Source organism: Salvelinus sp. IW2-2015, linkage group LG10 (assembly GCF_002910315.2).
Source record: "Salvelinus sp. IW2-2015 linkage group LG10, ASM291031v2, whole genome shotgun sequence".
Classification (NCBI taxonomy): domain Eukaryota; kingdom Metazoa; phylum Chordata; class Actinopteri; order Salmoniformes; family Salmonidae; genus Salvelinus; species Salvelinus sp. IW2-2015.
The window spans coordinates 16,586,562-16,603,429 of NC_036850.1; the positions used below are offsets into that span (position 1 = coordinate 16,586,562).

General features: G+C 43.7%; 1 protein-coding gene across 1 annotated transcript in view; it reads right to left on the bottom strand.

Moving 5' to 3' along the window:
* Nucleotides 1-14,611: 14,611 nt before the first annotated feature.
* LOC111969387 (ELKS/Rab6-interacting/CAST family member 1) overlaps nucleotides 14,612-16,868 on the bottom strand; it is a 29,952-nt gene continuing 27,695 nt past the window's right edge. Inside the window, exons 15-18 of the mRNA XM_023995487.3 lie at nucleotides 16,419-16,547; nucleotides 15,450-16,061; nucleotides 15,098-15,329; nucleotides 14,612-14,755 (exon numbers count right to left, since the gene is read on the bottom strand). Coding sequence (XP_023851255.2) covers nucleotides 14,612-14,755; nucleotides 15,098-15,329; nucleotides 15,450-16,061; nucleotides 16,419-16,547 — 1,117 coding nt within the window. The remainder of the gene's footprint in view (nucleotides 14,756-15,097; nucleotides 15,330-15,449; nucleotides 16,062-16,418; nucleotides 16,548-16,868) is intronic.

Here is a 16,868-nt window from a genome sequence, read left to right on the forward strand (position 1 = left end):
AGATGCTTGAAAACATAGTGATAACACATTGACAATTCAACTAACTTTTGGGTGAATATAGGTTGTAATCTTAATGATCAACGTCTAAACCAAATTATCCACATTGAAATGACGTTTTGTGCCCAGTGGGACTTTTAGAGCTTAGCTAGAGGTAGACAGAGAGAGAGGAAGGAGATAGAGAGAGTTTGAGAGGAGAGAGACACTGGACCCTTGTGCCTTGTTAGTTGTTACTGTACCTGACAAAGGCAAAGGCCTATAAACAAATGGCAATATAGAGCATTACAGCAGTAAAGGGCTTTGTCTTTTATACATGGTTTCATGCACTCATCTTACATTATGGAATGTTCTGGATATGGGTACAGTATGATTTTGGATCTGTGTACCTTTCTTTGCCAATGGGCCTTCCTCCCCACACAGACTGATGCCACTTCCACTCATCTCTCTCTCCACTCTTTGGGAATTTGCGGTAATTTTGCAATCAGATCAACTTTAAATGTAGATACTTACAATAATCATCCCAAAGTAAAGTATACCAAACTATGAAGACATGAACATACTACAACCATGTGTGTTCACTTCACTGTCATACAGTACAGTTCACTGAGGTGCAGCCAAGGAGAATGATTAATGACTCACATTTTCTCTTTTTTTAACTGAACATTATCAGATAATTGTGACAAAATGGAAGGGTGTGGGTTAAACAAGGAAGAGCTGGCATGGCACAATGGATGAGAGCACTAAATATAGCTGCTGCAGGGAAGTGGCAAGTGGGATACGGTACTGGTATATCCTGTTAAACTCAAACTGTCTGTGGTATTATCAGACCGACGGTCTGGGATCTTAAATCCATCCACCTTGATGCCAAAACACAAAGGTAGAACACAAGCTGCTTGGCTGAGCCCTGTGAATCCAAGACCCTCGTGGGAGCGGATGGGGAAAGCGGACGGGTTGAATAATTGCTTTATGACAATGACATGGGTGATAATGAAAAGAAGATTTACGTAATCACAATAATCACAATGCTTCAGGGGTGATGTCATACAGAGCTCTTATGGTAGCAAACTTCTCGCTTATTGCACAGTATGGAGGCTGTGTTGCAATGTCACACAAATACCCCAGTGTTTAGGTGGAAGACCTCATAGTTATAGCCAATTACTGCTTAATATTTTATTTATTTTGTCATTTGTACACCCAAGTTTTAACTGGCAAACCTCTTGTCAGTTGGAGAAAAAACCAGATGACACTGAAGGTGCAGGCACCTTCCAGTGTCTCCTCCTAATACTTCAGAACTGTACACACAGCACAGAGCACTGGAGATGAGTCAAACACATAGGATGGGGCCAGCAGGCTCAACTCACCATGTCGAGCTGTCCAGCACTGATGATGTCACTCGCAGGCCGTTCTCGCGCCCTCCTCGCCACGGCCGTAGCAGTGGTGCAGGCAAGCTGAGTGGCGGCAGGATTTGTTTTTCTGGGCAGACTGCGAGGAGTCGGTTTAACGGTTGGGGATTATTATTTAACGGCGCTCCACATGGAGCCCTGCATCCCTGGTCCTGAGAGAGAAAGGTGTTAATTCCATTTCTCAATGTGTTTTTAGTTTGCCCCATCGCTGACATGTTTCTCAGCTCTAATGGGCACCAGTGACGGACAGCCCAAAGCTCGCACCACGTTCGGTGGGAGAGCGTGTGCAATTATGTGGATGGAAAATGCAAGGCAATTACCGAATTGAGCAATCCTTATATTTATATAATAGCATCCACTACCACACCCTTGGGAGAATATAAATAAATAGTGAGGTTAGTGAACAATGACATAGTAGAGCATTTCGACATCATTAACAAATAACGGCATTAACAAATAAGGCATGAAACAACTTAGCATACAGAGCGCTGTGGATGAAMACTGGGGGGGCTCCTATTTAGCAACGGCAAACAAACAATTGCTTCATAGTTGTAGATCAAGTCAATCCTTTTAGTTTGGCATCAGTTCTCTCAGATGTTCTTTCAGTCTGCTGTCTGGCAAGGTGAAGGTAAGAGAGGAAGATTGGCTTTTACTTAGCAGTTCAGCAGTCCAACAATCCTCCCATTCACCCTGTGTGTAGTGGGACTGGACAGAGAGTACACTTTAAACTGAATGGGTGGACAACTTCATCTTGTTTCATCATAGAAGACATGTGAACAGTCAGTATATCAGCTAAACTGGCCAACAGACCACCATTCACATTTTTGAATTGCACAACACACTGGAAAACACATTTGATTCAATGTAATAATCCATCAACTAACGATTACATGAGAATGCATCTAAGTGTAAACCAGGCCCAAGTATGAAGGCATTCTGGGCCAGCAGCTGGGTGGGTTTCAGCAGCTAAGCGGTTCTGCTCTGGTCTGCTGAGATCCTGCTAATGACCATCCATGTGGACTCCATTTCCTTCCTGTCCCCAGCCCGCCCACCTATTTATCCTGACACACACACACACACACACACACACACACACACACACACANGTGCAGGCACCTTCCAGTGTCTCCTCCTAATACTTCAGAACTGTACACACAGCACAGAGCACTGGAGATGAGTCAAACACATAGGATGGGGCCAGAAGGCTCATACCAGAGCCTGCTGGCCCCATCCTATGTGTTTGATGTCACTCGCAGGCCGTTCTCTCCCCTCCTCGCCACGGCCGCAGCAGTGGTGCAGGCAGCCCAAAGCTCGCACCACGTTCGGTGGGAGAGAGTGTGCAATTATGTGGATGGAAAATGCAAGGCAATTACTGAATTGAGCAATCCTTATATTTATATAATAGCATCCACTACCATACCCTTCGGATAATATAAATAAATAGTGAGGTTAGTGAACAATGACATAGTAGAGCGTTTTGACATCATTATCAAATAACGGCGTTAACAAAAACGACTTAGCATACAGAGTGCTGTGGATGAAAACTGAGGGGCTCCTATTTAGCAACGGCAAACAAACAATTGCTTCATAGCTGTAGATCAAGTCAATCCTTTTAGTTTGGCATCAGTTCTCTCAGATGTTCTTTCAGTCTGCTCTCTGGCAAGGTGAAGGTAAGAGAGGAAGATTGGCTTTTACTTAACAGATCAGCAGTCCAACAATCCTCCCATCCACCCTGTGTGTAGTGGGACTGGACAGGGAGTACACTTTAAACTGAATGGGTGGACAACTTAATCTTCTTTCATCATAGAAGGCATGTGAACAGTCAGTATATCAGCTATACTGGCCAACAGACCACCATTCACATTTTTGAATTGCACAGCACACTAGAAAATACATTTGATTCAATGTAATAATCCATCAACTAACGATTACATGAGAATGCAAGTGTAAACCAGGCCCAAGTATGAAGGCATTCTGGGCCAGCAGCTGGGTGGGTTTCAGCAGCTAAGCTGTTCTGCTCTGGTCTGCTGAGATCCTGCTAATGACTATCCATGTGGACTCCATTTCCTTCCTGTCCCCATCCCGCCCACCTATTTATCCTGACACACACACACCGAGAATGATAGTGAGAGATTTGTTGTTTTTCTCTTATATGCTTTTAAATGGCAGATAGGAGTTCCCAGTAGGTTAGAGGGCAACAAACTTCAAATGCCTGGACAACAACCGACAACAGTGCTTTCCCCGTCATTTGCTAGGAAAACACTTCCCGTCGTGGGCTCCCCGMCCCCAGCCTGCGTTCCCCCACTGTAAATCATGATGAAATGGCTTGCAGGTGTCAGGATTAAAGAATAGTCACACAGGACCTCCARCCCCAGCTGGGTCCCTCCCCTTGCCAGGTCTTCTGTTGCTATTTGTTTTTGTGAGATCCTCTTGTATAGTACCAGGGACCGGCACCGAGGAAGGCAGGGCCGGTTGGGGGACGGGGGGCTCTGGGCCTGTTCTGAGTTATGCACTCAGTTTGCCCAGTGAGTAAGAGAGCAGATGTCCCTCCTGCCCTCTCAGGGTGTTTAGCATACCTGCCTCCTCCAGTTAAACAACATAACCTTCACACATCTCTGGCTGTATGAGCCAATACCGGCCCCGTGCCAGAGGCTCTGGGATCAATAAATCCTCCTGTCAGCAGCCATGAGCAGCGAGCACAGAGAGAGGAGCTATGCAAAGAAGAGGATGCTTCAAAAATGTTATTTTACGTGACTGCGGTGTAAACCGTGGAAACTGTAAAACTGACAGCACAGCGCTAACAACATGCTCAAAGTATAAACCCAAATTAATCAACTTTAAAGATATGTGTCTATAGGCTGAGCAAATCCTTCTGATAGTTTCACTCAGGGGTGTTGCCAGATGGGCTGGTCCATTCATAGCCTAGTGGGCCTCTCTAACTTGGCTTTTTTGCACAAAATGAGAATTATCTGGCTAACAATAGGCCACGTGGAACCACGAGAAGAAAAAAAATTGGCAAAAAATGGGCCGGTGTGTTAAAAATGCCAGTGATGATTTCTGGTCCCAGTCTGCCCCTGGTTTCACTCTTTGTTAAATCGACCAATTTTCCCCTAATATCATTTCCAAGAAACAGAGAGAAAGGGAAGAAAAAGAGAGAACACAATTTTCTCTCTCTAATCTTTCTCTGAAGAACCTGGGTACCTGATTACCTGCTCTTTAAGTAGTTAAGTTCCTCCCCTGTGTTGTGCTGACTCGGCTGTTGTGAGAGAAGAGTGAGTGTTTCTGCCAGCTCTGTTCGCCAGCTGAGGAGAAACCACAGTATTAACCAAAGACAGCTTTGACAGTGTGGGAGCAGCCTCCATGGAGAGACGCAGTCCCTGGGCATTCTRAAGTGGTCCAGAAACCTCCTCACTGAAATTATCCCTGACACATTGGTGAGTCTGCAGCTAAGGGCTGGAGAGAATATGGAGATATGTTGATATATTGAGAGGGACTACTGAGTCCATTACTGTGAACCATCTATAATACCACACGCTGTAGCTATGGGCTATACTCGTCATTATCATACCCTATATCTTGTGAAATGTCATATAATCTTTAGGTCTTTAACATCCTGCACCTGTCAAAAGACAGTATTATATTGGATTGTACAATACGGTCTGCGAGGAGCATGCCATGTTAATATATAACAGCTTTAATAATTCTTAGCGATTTAAAGGAACACGGCCTTCAAACCCCCCTCTACCACAAAGCTGGGGGAAACTCAATGGTTTGGTGGGAAGTTGGGTTAGTTTACAAGTGCTTCAGTGAAAGGGGACCCYACAGAGCAGGCTTTATACAGCCAGCGTTATTTCACAGAACACAATCTCTTGGACCACTTGTACCCCCTTCTTGCGCTAAAGAGGAGAGACAGTCGGGGGAAGGGGGAAGAAGAAAGCCCTCATGTGGCTGATTTGATAATGACCGTTCTGTTGGGAGCAGATTGATAGACGCTGTCAGAGAAACATAAGAACTCTCGAGAGCGTTGTCAGGGGCCTGCGCGAGCCGAAAGCCATAAGAGATGTGTGTATCTCCTGCCAAAGGATGTGCACCAGTCCCCATCCACTGCCAGACGGGAAGGGGAGACCCACTCAGGTTGAATGGAGCGAGCCGCTGCTCAGCAGCAGATGTAAGGGTGGATTGTCCCCAGTAGAAATATTAATCCAGAAGGGTTTGAAGATTGTTGTGTCGTTTAAAGCATTTCAATAATTGTCAGAGGTGACATATATATTTTGTTGAAAGGAGGAAGAGGAAGAAACATCTCTCTGGAAGATAAAACAAACACTCCACCCTTGAGACCTCACAGTGTAACACCATCTGAGACTGTTGTTCCTGTGCAACATCTGAAACACACACTGTCTCTTCACACACASAGAGACRGGAGATCAGTTGCTATGGCGGATGGCCTGTCTGTGTCTGTGTGTTACGAGGGCTCCCCTCTCCCACTGTATATCTGCAAGAAGTGAAAACGATATGAGAGGGTGGACACCTGCCTGCGGAGGCACCACATGCTGCATGTAAAACATGTCAGAGAGGAGTGGAGCCCTCCCCTCCCCTCTCCTTCCTTCCATCATCCCTTGCTCTGATCTGCTCTCCTCCTCCACACACTCTGCTTTCTATTAGACAGCACTGTGGCACCTGTAGGGGCTCAGGCAGGGAGGTACAGACACAACCATTTGCAGCTCTGTGAGCGTTTGCCAGAGTGTGATACATTCTCCATTGGTCACGGTCCTCTGTGTAATTCTGTTTTGTTTTGTGCTGGCGAAGAACAAAGAGGAACAGTAAGACAAACAGCCTTTATGAATTTAGTTAAGTGGATGGGTGGATGACACTCCACCCTTCATACGATTGAATCATAGGGCCGCCCTCCATAACAGGAAGACAGCAATCTCTTTCTGCCCCCTTTACCTTTCCATTTCATACTCTGATTATGTCAACAGAGATTGTTTATAGATAAAGGGCTAGTTATTCTGGATTTTAACCATATGTTTATGGGTGGAGAATTCCATGTAATCATTTCCCATAGGATTTTGTTTGTGAGCCATTTCTAGACGTATATATAACATACATCTCAAAACCCACCAATAAACAATGGATCCAAAAATAACAGCAGGAGAGTTTTACTCACAGTTACACTGTATGTACACTATATATACAAAAGTATGTAGACAAGCCTTGAAATTAGTGGATTCTGCTATTGTTGTTGTTGACAGGTGTATMAAATCTAGCACACAGCCATGCAATCTCCATAGACAAACATTGTCAGTAGAACATGCACAGAGCCCTGACCGCAACACCATCGAACACCTTTGGGATGATGAATTGGACGGCCGACTGCGAGCCAGGCCTAATCGCCCAACATCAGTGCCCGACCTCACTAATGGTCTTGTGGCTGAATGGAAGCAAGTTATAGCAGTAAAGGGGGGCACCAACTCTGAGGAGTATTTCTGTCTGTAATAAAGCYCTTTTGTGGTCCTGGCTCCCAAGTGGGTGGGCCTGTGCCCTTTCCAGGCCCACCCATGGCTGCTTCCCTGCCCAGTCATGTGAAACCCATAGATTAGAGCCTAATTTATTTATTTCAATTGACTGATTTCCTTCTTCTAGTAAAATCTTTGAAATTGTTGCATGTTGCGTTTATATTTTTGTTCAGTATATGTATGTATGTAACACTAGAGGAGGATGAGTGTGTAAGGTTAATTTAAGACAATCCCTGCCTCATCCTGTCTGCTGTAAAATATTTAATACAGGAACAGGAGACTGATCCCTCTGACTGGGCCATGGATACGGGAGTCTATACTATCCTGTAACACACTCTCACACTGCACAGTCACATGGCCCATGTTCCTGAACATGATTAAGGTGGCCAATCCAGACTCTCTCACCATTAAAAAGGGATTGGATTTCCTGAGATTTTRACTAATAATAGAACCCAATCCTAATGACAATAGCAGCAGCCCAGGCTGCAAATGGATATGAAGCAGTCCCAGTGCAGTGCAGTGCAGTGCAGCGCAGTGAGAGCAGGGCCACACACTACAGTACTGCTCTGTCCTGTCACGACCCGTGGGAGGCTTCCTGACATTACACCCAGGCACATTATGTCTTTCCTAGGAGATCTTGTGTGGCAGTCATAGGAGGCACACAAGACCATTAAGAGGACTGTGAGAGGCTACAAAAGGAGATACCAGACAGAGATGTAACACTCAGTCGTTTAGAAACTTGATCAGAAAAGTGCTGACTAAGCATAATTTGTGAATAATATTAACGCTGACAGCCTGGAGCAGTTTAAGATAATTAACGTTTGGAATTGGACAGTGTCTTCCTCCTCATTGAACACAGATGTTTTGTTTTGGGGACGGAGAGATGGGACCGGAGTGATAAAAAAAAGAGAGCGGRGCTTCCTGTTTTCCCTGACAGATGCAGTTTGTATCAAACAAACAAACAAGAAAACAAACAGGGAAAAGCCTCCCACTCCCACTCTGTCTCCTCTGACGGATCACACCCTTCTGCAGCCGCCCCGCGGAGCCAGAACCATGCTGCAGACACGGCACTCCAACACTTTCCCTGCAGCAATCAAAACCACCAGGCCCCAGGGCTTAGAGCGAGCTTGGCGTGGACACAACATTACAGCATATAAACAAGCCTGCAGTTCCATATAGAGGCCCTGTAATTGTTATGAGCTGAGCTAAGGAGGATTGCCTCTTTTTTACTGCAGGGTTTTACTACTGTTGTAAGACACAGTGCCCAGATCAGAACTTTATTACACAATGCAGACTTCATAGAATACAAGACATTCTCACCAAAATGCATACAGTACAGAACCCCCCTCCAGCTTCCCCAGCAACACCCCCTCATCTGTAGCCTACTCCACGACTGCAGCTTATGTTTGTCATGAGAGAGGAACTGTCCTTCAGATTTGATCTAAAACCCCTTTCAACTMCCTGCCCTCATCCAACTTTCACACCTGCAACATTAAAAAGAATGTGGGAAATGATATTTGACATTTCAGAGGTTGTATTTCATGACCCTTTAAATGAAGTTAGTGCTCTCAATGTGTAATGTYTGGCACCATTCCCTGAGTTGCTGCTAATTTACACTCCTGGTGCTTGTCAATTGGTGCGTTCACAAATCAGGAGGCATGATTTCAGTTAAAAATAATGAAAATAATGAAAAACAGAATTACATTGTATTCATCACGCCTCTTTGCTGACAACTTTAGATTGACGTCACATATAAATTCCCCAGCCAAGAAGTTATTACTTAAAACTGGTATTTTACATCTTGAATGCCATAACTGACATCATCCAGTCATCAGAGCCTCATGACAACCTCTCTAATGCCATCTACCAGGCGACTAGCAAATATACAGAGACAACCAATGTTCTATCTGTCACTTTGAATGGAAACATGCTCACTTTGTACCACTATAAGACACCACATGAATTAAGTAACGATGTTACGATGTCAGAGTTAGCAGTCTCATGCACCAGGATACAGTAGAACTCCTCTAATAAGCCAGGCGGCTGGACTTGTGTAATGTGTTGGGAGGTTACCACGTAACATAACTCCATTAGATATAAATAGGTGAGAGACAAAAAATATAGGCCTACTAATCATAATTAATGCACTTGGTATAGCTGATGAGCAGAAATTAAGGAGGAAAAAAGGGTATTGAGTAAAAAAAAGAAAAGTTGGACAAAAGCGGATTRTTATTGTTACATTAATTTGGATACAAGAATGGGAATTTTCCTCCTCATTATGGCCAAGCTGCTGGACAAGACTCTGGTTTCTCTCCCCTACCGTGCCCTGGCACTCCCGCAGCATCCCCACGGAGACGGCTTCCTCGCCGTGATGAGCTTTTGACAGGCTTCGAAACGGCCCGCTTAATGCCGTGCCAGCCCAGACGTGGGGCGGCTGGGACGCTGGCAGCTTCTTGGCCCTCTCCGCGCACCATGGGCCTCGGCCCATCTAGACCCTCTTTTCTCTGCTTTTCTTTCTGCAGCCTCATGATTGTTATGCAAAGTTCTCCAAGCAACAGTTGTTGGAGTCCGCTTAGCCACAGATGTAGACAGGGATTTCAGACTGTTTCCCTTCTTGGTGGATTTGTAGACGTAGATCTGGGCTGATTGTTGGTGTTATCTGGACTAAGCAGATTGGGCCCCACATGAGGGACATCCACCACACCTCAGAAGAGCAGGGTCTGGAATTAAACACAATTATGTCAGCTCAGGACTTCAAGTGACAGATGASAGCTGTTCAGTCGGATCCTTTCAGAAATGGTGACACTTGTTGCTTACTTTCGTTATGATGAGGTGTCTTCATAGCCGAGGCCTTGCTGGTGTGCTTGCTTTCCAACTCATACAAACAACACTGACTGTATCATCATGAGAGCAGTTACATGAAAACAGAACATAGTTATTTTCTGCATGTATATTATTATCGTCAACTTGCCAATAAAAACCTTCCTATGTTTATCCAAAGTTTACTGTATGTTGGTGGTCTGTCCAGTGTAAAAAGGTGCGAAACAACAGGTTCCAGGTACCGTAAGGAAGGGCACAAAGTGGTGCTACTGCCATCTTGTGTTAGACTGTGGAAGCTACATACTGTAGGTAACACGTCTGTAGTCCATCTACTGGAGGTAGTTGAAAACGTCATAGTAATTCATTACAGACATGTAATGTTTCTCCCCCCCCATATGTGGTCAGGGATACAGCTACTGTAAGATAAATATTTTTGTTAGGGAAACTAACGTGACTTATTCTTGTAGGCCACAGGAGTGCAGAGCCTGGTATGCTGTATTCCACATTGAACCTCGGTAGGATACAGTTCTGCATGCAATGTGTGACCTGGACATACAGTACAGTAGCCTATATCTTGACATATATCACTCAGAATGCTATGCTGGCAAAGCACTATATTAAAGATATCCAACGCTACTACTCATGGCCATAACTTTTCCATGTCACGATCAGCTTCTATCTAAATAATGTTGATATGGTTAAGTGTTATTTTTGCATAACACATACCACCTTTTCTATTTATCCCTGCCTGTGCAAGGGCCTTCTCTAATGAATCTACACCTTCAGAAAATATTCACATCCCTTGACTTTTTTCACATTTTGTTGTGTTACAGCCTACATTTAAAATTGATTAAATTGAGATTTTGTGTCACTGGCCCATCATTTCAAAGTGGAATTATGTTTTTGGAAATGTTTACAAATTAATACAAAATGAAAAGCTGAAATGTCTTGAGTCCATAAGTATTCAACCCATTATGCCAAGCCTAAATAAGTTCAGGAGTAAAAATKTGCTTAACAAGAAAAGAAAAAAGTTGCATGGAATCACTCAGTGTGCAATAATAGTGGTTAACATGATTTTTGAATGACTACCTCATCTCTGTACCCCACACATACAGTTATCTATAAGGTCCCTCAGTCGAGCAGTGAATTTCAGACACAGAACCACAAAGACCAGGGAGGTTTTCCAATGCCTCACTAAGGGCACCTATTGGTAGAAGGGTTAAAAAAAAAACTTTGAGCATGGTGAAGCTATACACTTTGGATGGTGTATTAATACACCCAGTCACTACAAAGATACAGGCGTCCTTCCTAACTCAGTTGCAGGAGAGGAAGGAAACCGCTCAGGGATGTCACCATGAGGCTAATGGTAAATTTAAAACAGTTATAGAGATATGAGAAAACTGAGGATGGTTCATCAACATTGTAGTTACTCCACAATACTAACCTAATTGACAAAGTGAAAAGAAAGAAGACTGTACAGAATACAAATATAAAAGAATAGAGCTACGCACAAGCAAAATCCTAGAGGAAAGCCTGGTTCAGTCTCCTTTCCAACAGACACTGGGAGACAAATTCACCTTTCAGCAGGACAATAACCTAAAATACAAGACCAAATAAACACTGAAATTGCTTACCATGACAACATTGAATGTTCCTGAATGGCCTAGTTACAGTTTTGACTTAAATCGGCTTGAAATTCTATGGCAAGATTTGAAAATGGCTGTCTAGCAATGATCAACAACCAACTTGACAGAGGTTGAAGAATTTTAAAAAGAATAATGTGCAAATATAGTACAATCCAGGTGTGCAAAGGTCTTAAGAGACTTACCCAGAAAGACTGCCAAAGGTGATTATAACATGTACTTAGTCAGGGGTGTAAATACTTATGTCATTTAGATATTTCTGTATTTCATTTTCAATCAATTTGCAAACATTTCTAAAAACAAGTTTTCACTTTGGCATTATGGAGTATTGTGCGGAGATGGGTGAGCGAAAAATCTATTTAATACATTTTCAATTCAGGCTGTGTAACAACAAAATGTGGAATAAGTCAAGGGGTATGAATACTTTCTGAAGGCACTGAATCACAATATGACAAAGAAAACATACACAACCAAGCCTTTCATTGTCTTCATACAAACCAGACATTAAAATCAACTTCAACTCATGGAAAAGTAAAGGATGGTRTTCATCTAAAAATAGCAGCATTTTGAAGGGGATGTTTACTTCATGCATGATGAGACCCAGTTCCAGACAGCTGTAGTGCATCTCTAATGCAGTGTTTTAATAGGAGTAACACCAGCCAGGGAATTCAGTGATCTTATCTGCATATGGTGTTGATGATGGGGCAGCTGCACACACTTTCAGGACTGTTGAGGCCACGTGCAATGTCTCTTCTGGAAGACATCAGGCATGACATAAACAACCCGCTTCTTTACTGCCGTCTGTCTCACACAACTTTCTCACAAAAAAAACCTGAGACAGAGGCTTGAGAAACCCACTGTTGTCTTGTTAAAGTTATGAGTAACCTGTTCTCATTGGACAGAGCAGACTAGACTAATGAATAGCAGTGGAATAGGGTAAAATAATACTGAATATCTGCACTTACATGTACAACCATGAGGAAACGCAGCAGGATACCAGTTCAATAGCACCCACTCCCTGAAAAGTATATTCTCTGTGTTATCAAAACACTGCCATTTTCTGACATGCTTTGACGTATGTCTTCCATGCATCAGGATTTATTATGAAAACAGATTTCTGGTGAATACCATTGGTTGAAAAAAGCTCTACATCATAAATAGAAAATTAGACTGAAATGTACAATTGATCAACAATACACATATCAAAATACCAATGAATGAAACAAAAAAACCTGGAACACATAATTCAATCTGGTCCCAGTAAGAGGAGGCAGAGCTGGTTGTAATTGGGAAGGGGAAGATAAACTACCATTACAAAGCTGCTGACTGCTGCATTATTTCATATCCTTTTGTGCTCTGAGAAAGAAAAAAAAACATAAGAGGGGAGAGAATGGAAAGAAATTGTATGACCTCAGACTTTGTAAGATGGCAAACGTAGGATAATGCAATCATTTAGCTAAGAATCCAAATTGAGCTTAATGCCAGTCTATACATCACTGTTCACTGTACGGGCGAGCTGGCTGCTCTTTGAACAGGCAGTTTTAAAATCATATGCCATTTTCCCTTCCCAAGTCCAAATTATTCCAGCTCCCCAGAGATGTGTGATTTCGGACACACAGTTGGAGCAAATTACTTGCAGACTAGCTGAGCAGTTTATTAATCTGAGGTAAGAAGTGTGGGATTCACCACAACTATAAGCAACCTCCCAAACGAACAACTTAAAGGCTCTGGCCATAGAACGAATGCTTGGTTCCAGCTCAGACATATCAATGTACTTGTGAGTGATAGCGCAGGCCAGAAACCATGGAGCAAAGCTGTAGGAAAAATGCAACCCCGTAATTGGTAACAGTCTCCACATTTATGTAAGCAAGGTAGACCTAATTAATACCAGTACGAGGAAGATCCTCTCCTGAGCTCGCTGACATATTTATTATTGGACGTCGGAGCAGAGCTTTCTGGAGTCTATCAGACCTGTGTCTAAACACACAGCAGCCAGATGGTGTTTTTTCTATAGCAGCTCCCACCAATGGCTCAGCAGCAATTACCAGGGGTTATCAAGGRGCATCAACCATGGAGCTCAGACAGACCGACAAGAATTCTCCCGCATTTCCCCACTGTGCTCGCCTCAATCACCTCTCTTTCTCCTCATTAAAATTCCTGAATCGTACTAAAGTTAAAATGGGTCTGTATAACAATTAGGGAGGATTGGACTGGAGGTTATGGGAATAGATGTTTGGGAAGAGTTTTTAATGTTGTTGGCACTCCTTATCAGCATTAGTAAAAAATAAAAATAAAAAATCTGAAAAATGGCATGTCAGTCTGCTGCCATTCCATCATACCCTGCCACTCCGGGAAGTAACATGAGCCAAATGCAAGCCAGATGTATTTCAGCCATTGGGCCCGATTCCATCAAGCTGCAATAWTTCACTAGACCGTATATTAATCTTCTAAAGCGTGTCACAGATTTCTCCACTGATAACATCACAGGGTTTAAATGACGGCTGAGTCATAGCTCTCATCAAACCGTGGCAGGGTTAAGAAAACATTCTGCTGGAAAATGTCAGCAGACTGCTCCGTCTTAGACCGCAATTAACCGCTTCCACCTTTATTTTCAGAGCTCACAGAACTTAGGGGTATGATGATTTGTTCCCATTTCAAGAATATGATCAACCAAAATATGGTAAGAACAGATTTTTATTTTCAATAAGAAACACTGTAGAAAAAGATMATWCAAAAAAAAAAATCTTTATATTTCTCACATGCATACGGTCAATACTTTGCAGTCTTTTGAAAATACAACCACCAAGTGAGTCAACAATACCAGACAATACTGTAGCAGCCTCATCACACAACTGATTTTTTACTCTCTGACAACATGGTGAGATAGCATACCTAATGCTCCCTGCAAGAGGCTAACACATCACCCAACGGGAGGCCTAAGGTTCTGTGGCAGCTCTTATAAACTGGACAGGATGCTGACTGGGTGACAACTCAGTGAATCACTGATGGTGAACCAAGACCCACACAATTCACCTCCCTGGATAGACAAGACAGGGACACCCACTGTGCCTTCACAACCACCCGATGCCCATGACCCTTTCCATCTCCTCAGGCAGGCCTCTCGTCTTTGAATTGCCAATCCACTTCCTTCCATAGGCCCTGATGCAGGGCACAGAGACTGTTGTCTCAGAGGTCAGGGGTCACCTGAGTTTCTTTGCTGCGGCCCCCCGGATTAGTCTTCCTCTGAGGAAAGCTGGGCTACGTCGTCATGAACCTCCCTGTAGGCGCCCAGCGGGCCCCCTTCCACAACATAGCTCCCAGTGCTGAACCTCAGCCCCTCAGACAGCTTCTGGGCTGCCAGCTTGGCCTGCAACTCCTGAGGGAAACACACAATACAGGAAAGATGCTGACATTGATAGGGTAATTAACCTGAAAAATGAGCAAGTGCTTAGCAGTAAGCATGAGGCTGCTATACTATACCATGAATGGAAGTAGCATATGGAGTGTTCATCATCAGATGAGCACAGTGTTTTTGTGGTGATAATGGAATAGGTAGGTAGACGTTGCCTCAACACCTATAACACATTTAATTCCCTCATGTAATCTGATCGTACATCTGATCAGGCGTAACTGTTACCTTGAGCAGTGAGCATTTTGGTGTTGTTGGACAGACCTTAATGTTCCTCTGTTGTGTCAGACAGACACAGGGGCCACTCACCTGGTGTTTCCTGGTCTGCTCGAGTAGCAGGTCAGCTGACTGCTCCAGGGTCAGCAGCTGGGCAGGGCTGTAGTGGAGCAGTGGGAGCCTGGCCGCAGTGATGTCGTCAATGTGCTTCCTGTCTCGCTCCCTCCTGGCCTCAACGGAGAGCACTGGTGATGGTAATAAGCCTCCAGGGGATTGGCTGGGTGACAGAGACCCTGACGGGGAGCCATCTGTGTTGTGGGCAAACCTGCAAACATTACAGGAAGAGTTAATATAAGAGTTAGTAGGTGAGAATACTAGTGCATCACCATAACTAAAGGCAGCATCACTGAACTATACAGTATTCTTATATACAACGTGGACTTACTGATTAGGCTTATACTTCTGTCTCTTCATAGCCGGATCCTTCTCAGTCCTCGCCAGGACTTCTATGTAGTGTGGTTTCTTCTGTGGCTGCCTTCCAAGGAAGGGGTTGCCAGTAGCAGATCTGTTGAATGTGTCTTTAGGGGATCCACTCGAGCCAGTTGAGTGGTCAGACAGAGTGACCCTCTGCAAGGCCTCTGCTAGGTCGCTCTCTTTTGTCCTGTCAGAGTCTAGAGAGGCCCCTGCATCACCACCAGCCTGGGCCATCTCCATGGTTTCAGCAGCAGATACTTTGGACACACTGTCTTCTTGCCGCGTGTCAACTGTTTTGCTCTTCTGAACATTAGGTGACAGAGGTGAGACGTCCAATTCTTGGACATTTCCAGGAGCTGTGTCCCCAGCTTGTCTCCTATGTTGGGAAGTTTCTGGTTTATTCTGGCTACCATGTTGTCTTTGTGTCAAAGTCTGCTGGTATTTAGACTGCAGCTCTGTCCTGACAGATGACAGCATATCTTGCTTCATCTCCTCTTCTTCATTTTGGGCAAGAGCAAGGCATAATCTCTCTGCAAAGTCTGAGATCTTCTTCCCTTTGTCTGGAAGGGTCTGTATGAACCTCCTGTTGATAACAACATATCAAATGAGTCTGTCAACAAGAAATAACAAATAACTAACTACTGCTTTCAGCTCAACTTTAAGAAAATGTAGTTGGCAGTGATAGTAAAACAAAGGAATGTCAGGTTCAGTGTAAAACGCATTTCCCTAGTTGAAGTAACATCAGCTAGCCTAGATTGAGGTGGATAGCATATACACACATGCACCAAAACTGTCACCACTGTCTAGCCAACAGCTGGAAGTTTCTAGAAGAATGTAATGTTGTTGTAGCAGCGAATTAATAATTTGAGTTAGCTTCTGTCAGATGAATGATATGAAGTGACTTACTTGTTAGATAATTTACATTGATGAAGTTACTTACTTGTTAGATAATAATTTATCTTGGCGTGACAGTAATTCATCAAGTTCTTCTTTGCTCTTGGTTTTGAGATCCCCCACTTGCCCCTGGCGTTCTGATGGAGCTGCCCACGATGACGAGAACATTGTTAACGTTAGTTAGCTAGTAGCTAACTTTACTAGTAAAAAACCCGCCCAAATAAATTGACCGAATAGCTCAAATTACCCTATAAAAACATGACTTTGTTAGTCCATTAGCGTTACACTTAACGGGATTATGTTGTTCAATAAAATATACTTCCATCTTCAGCTGTCTTAGATTGAACTTGTATTTTGGTAGCTACGTAGCCGGCGCGCTTTCATTGTAAACGGAAGTAGTACGGAAGTACGTTCTCTTCAATATTCTTCTTCTTTTACTTTAGGATTTGGTTGGCGGATCGCATCCAACTTTTAGGTGCATACACCGCCACCTACT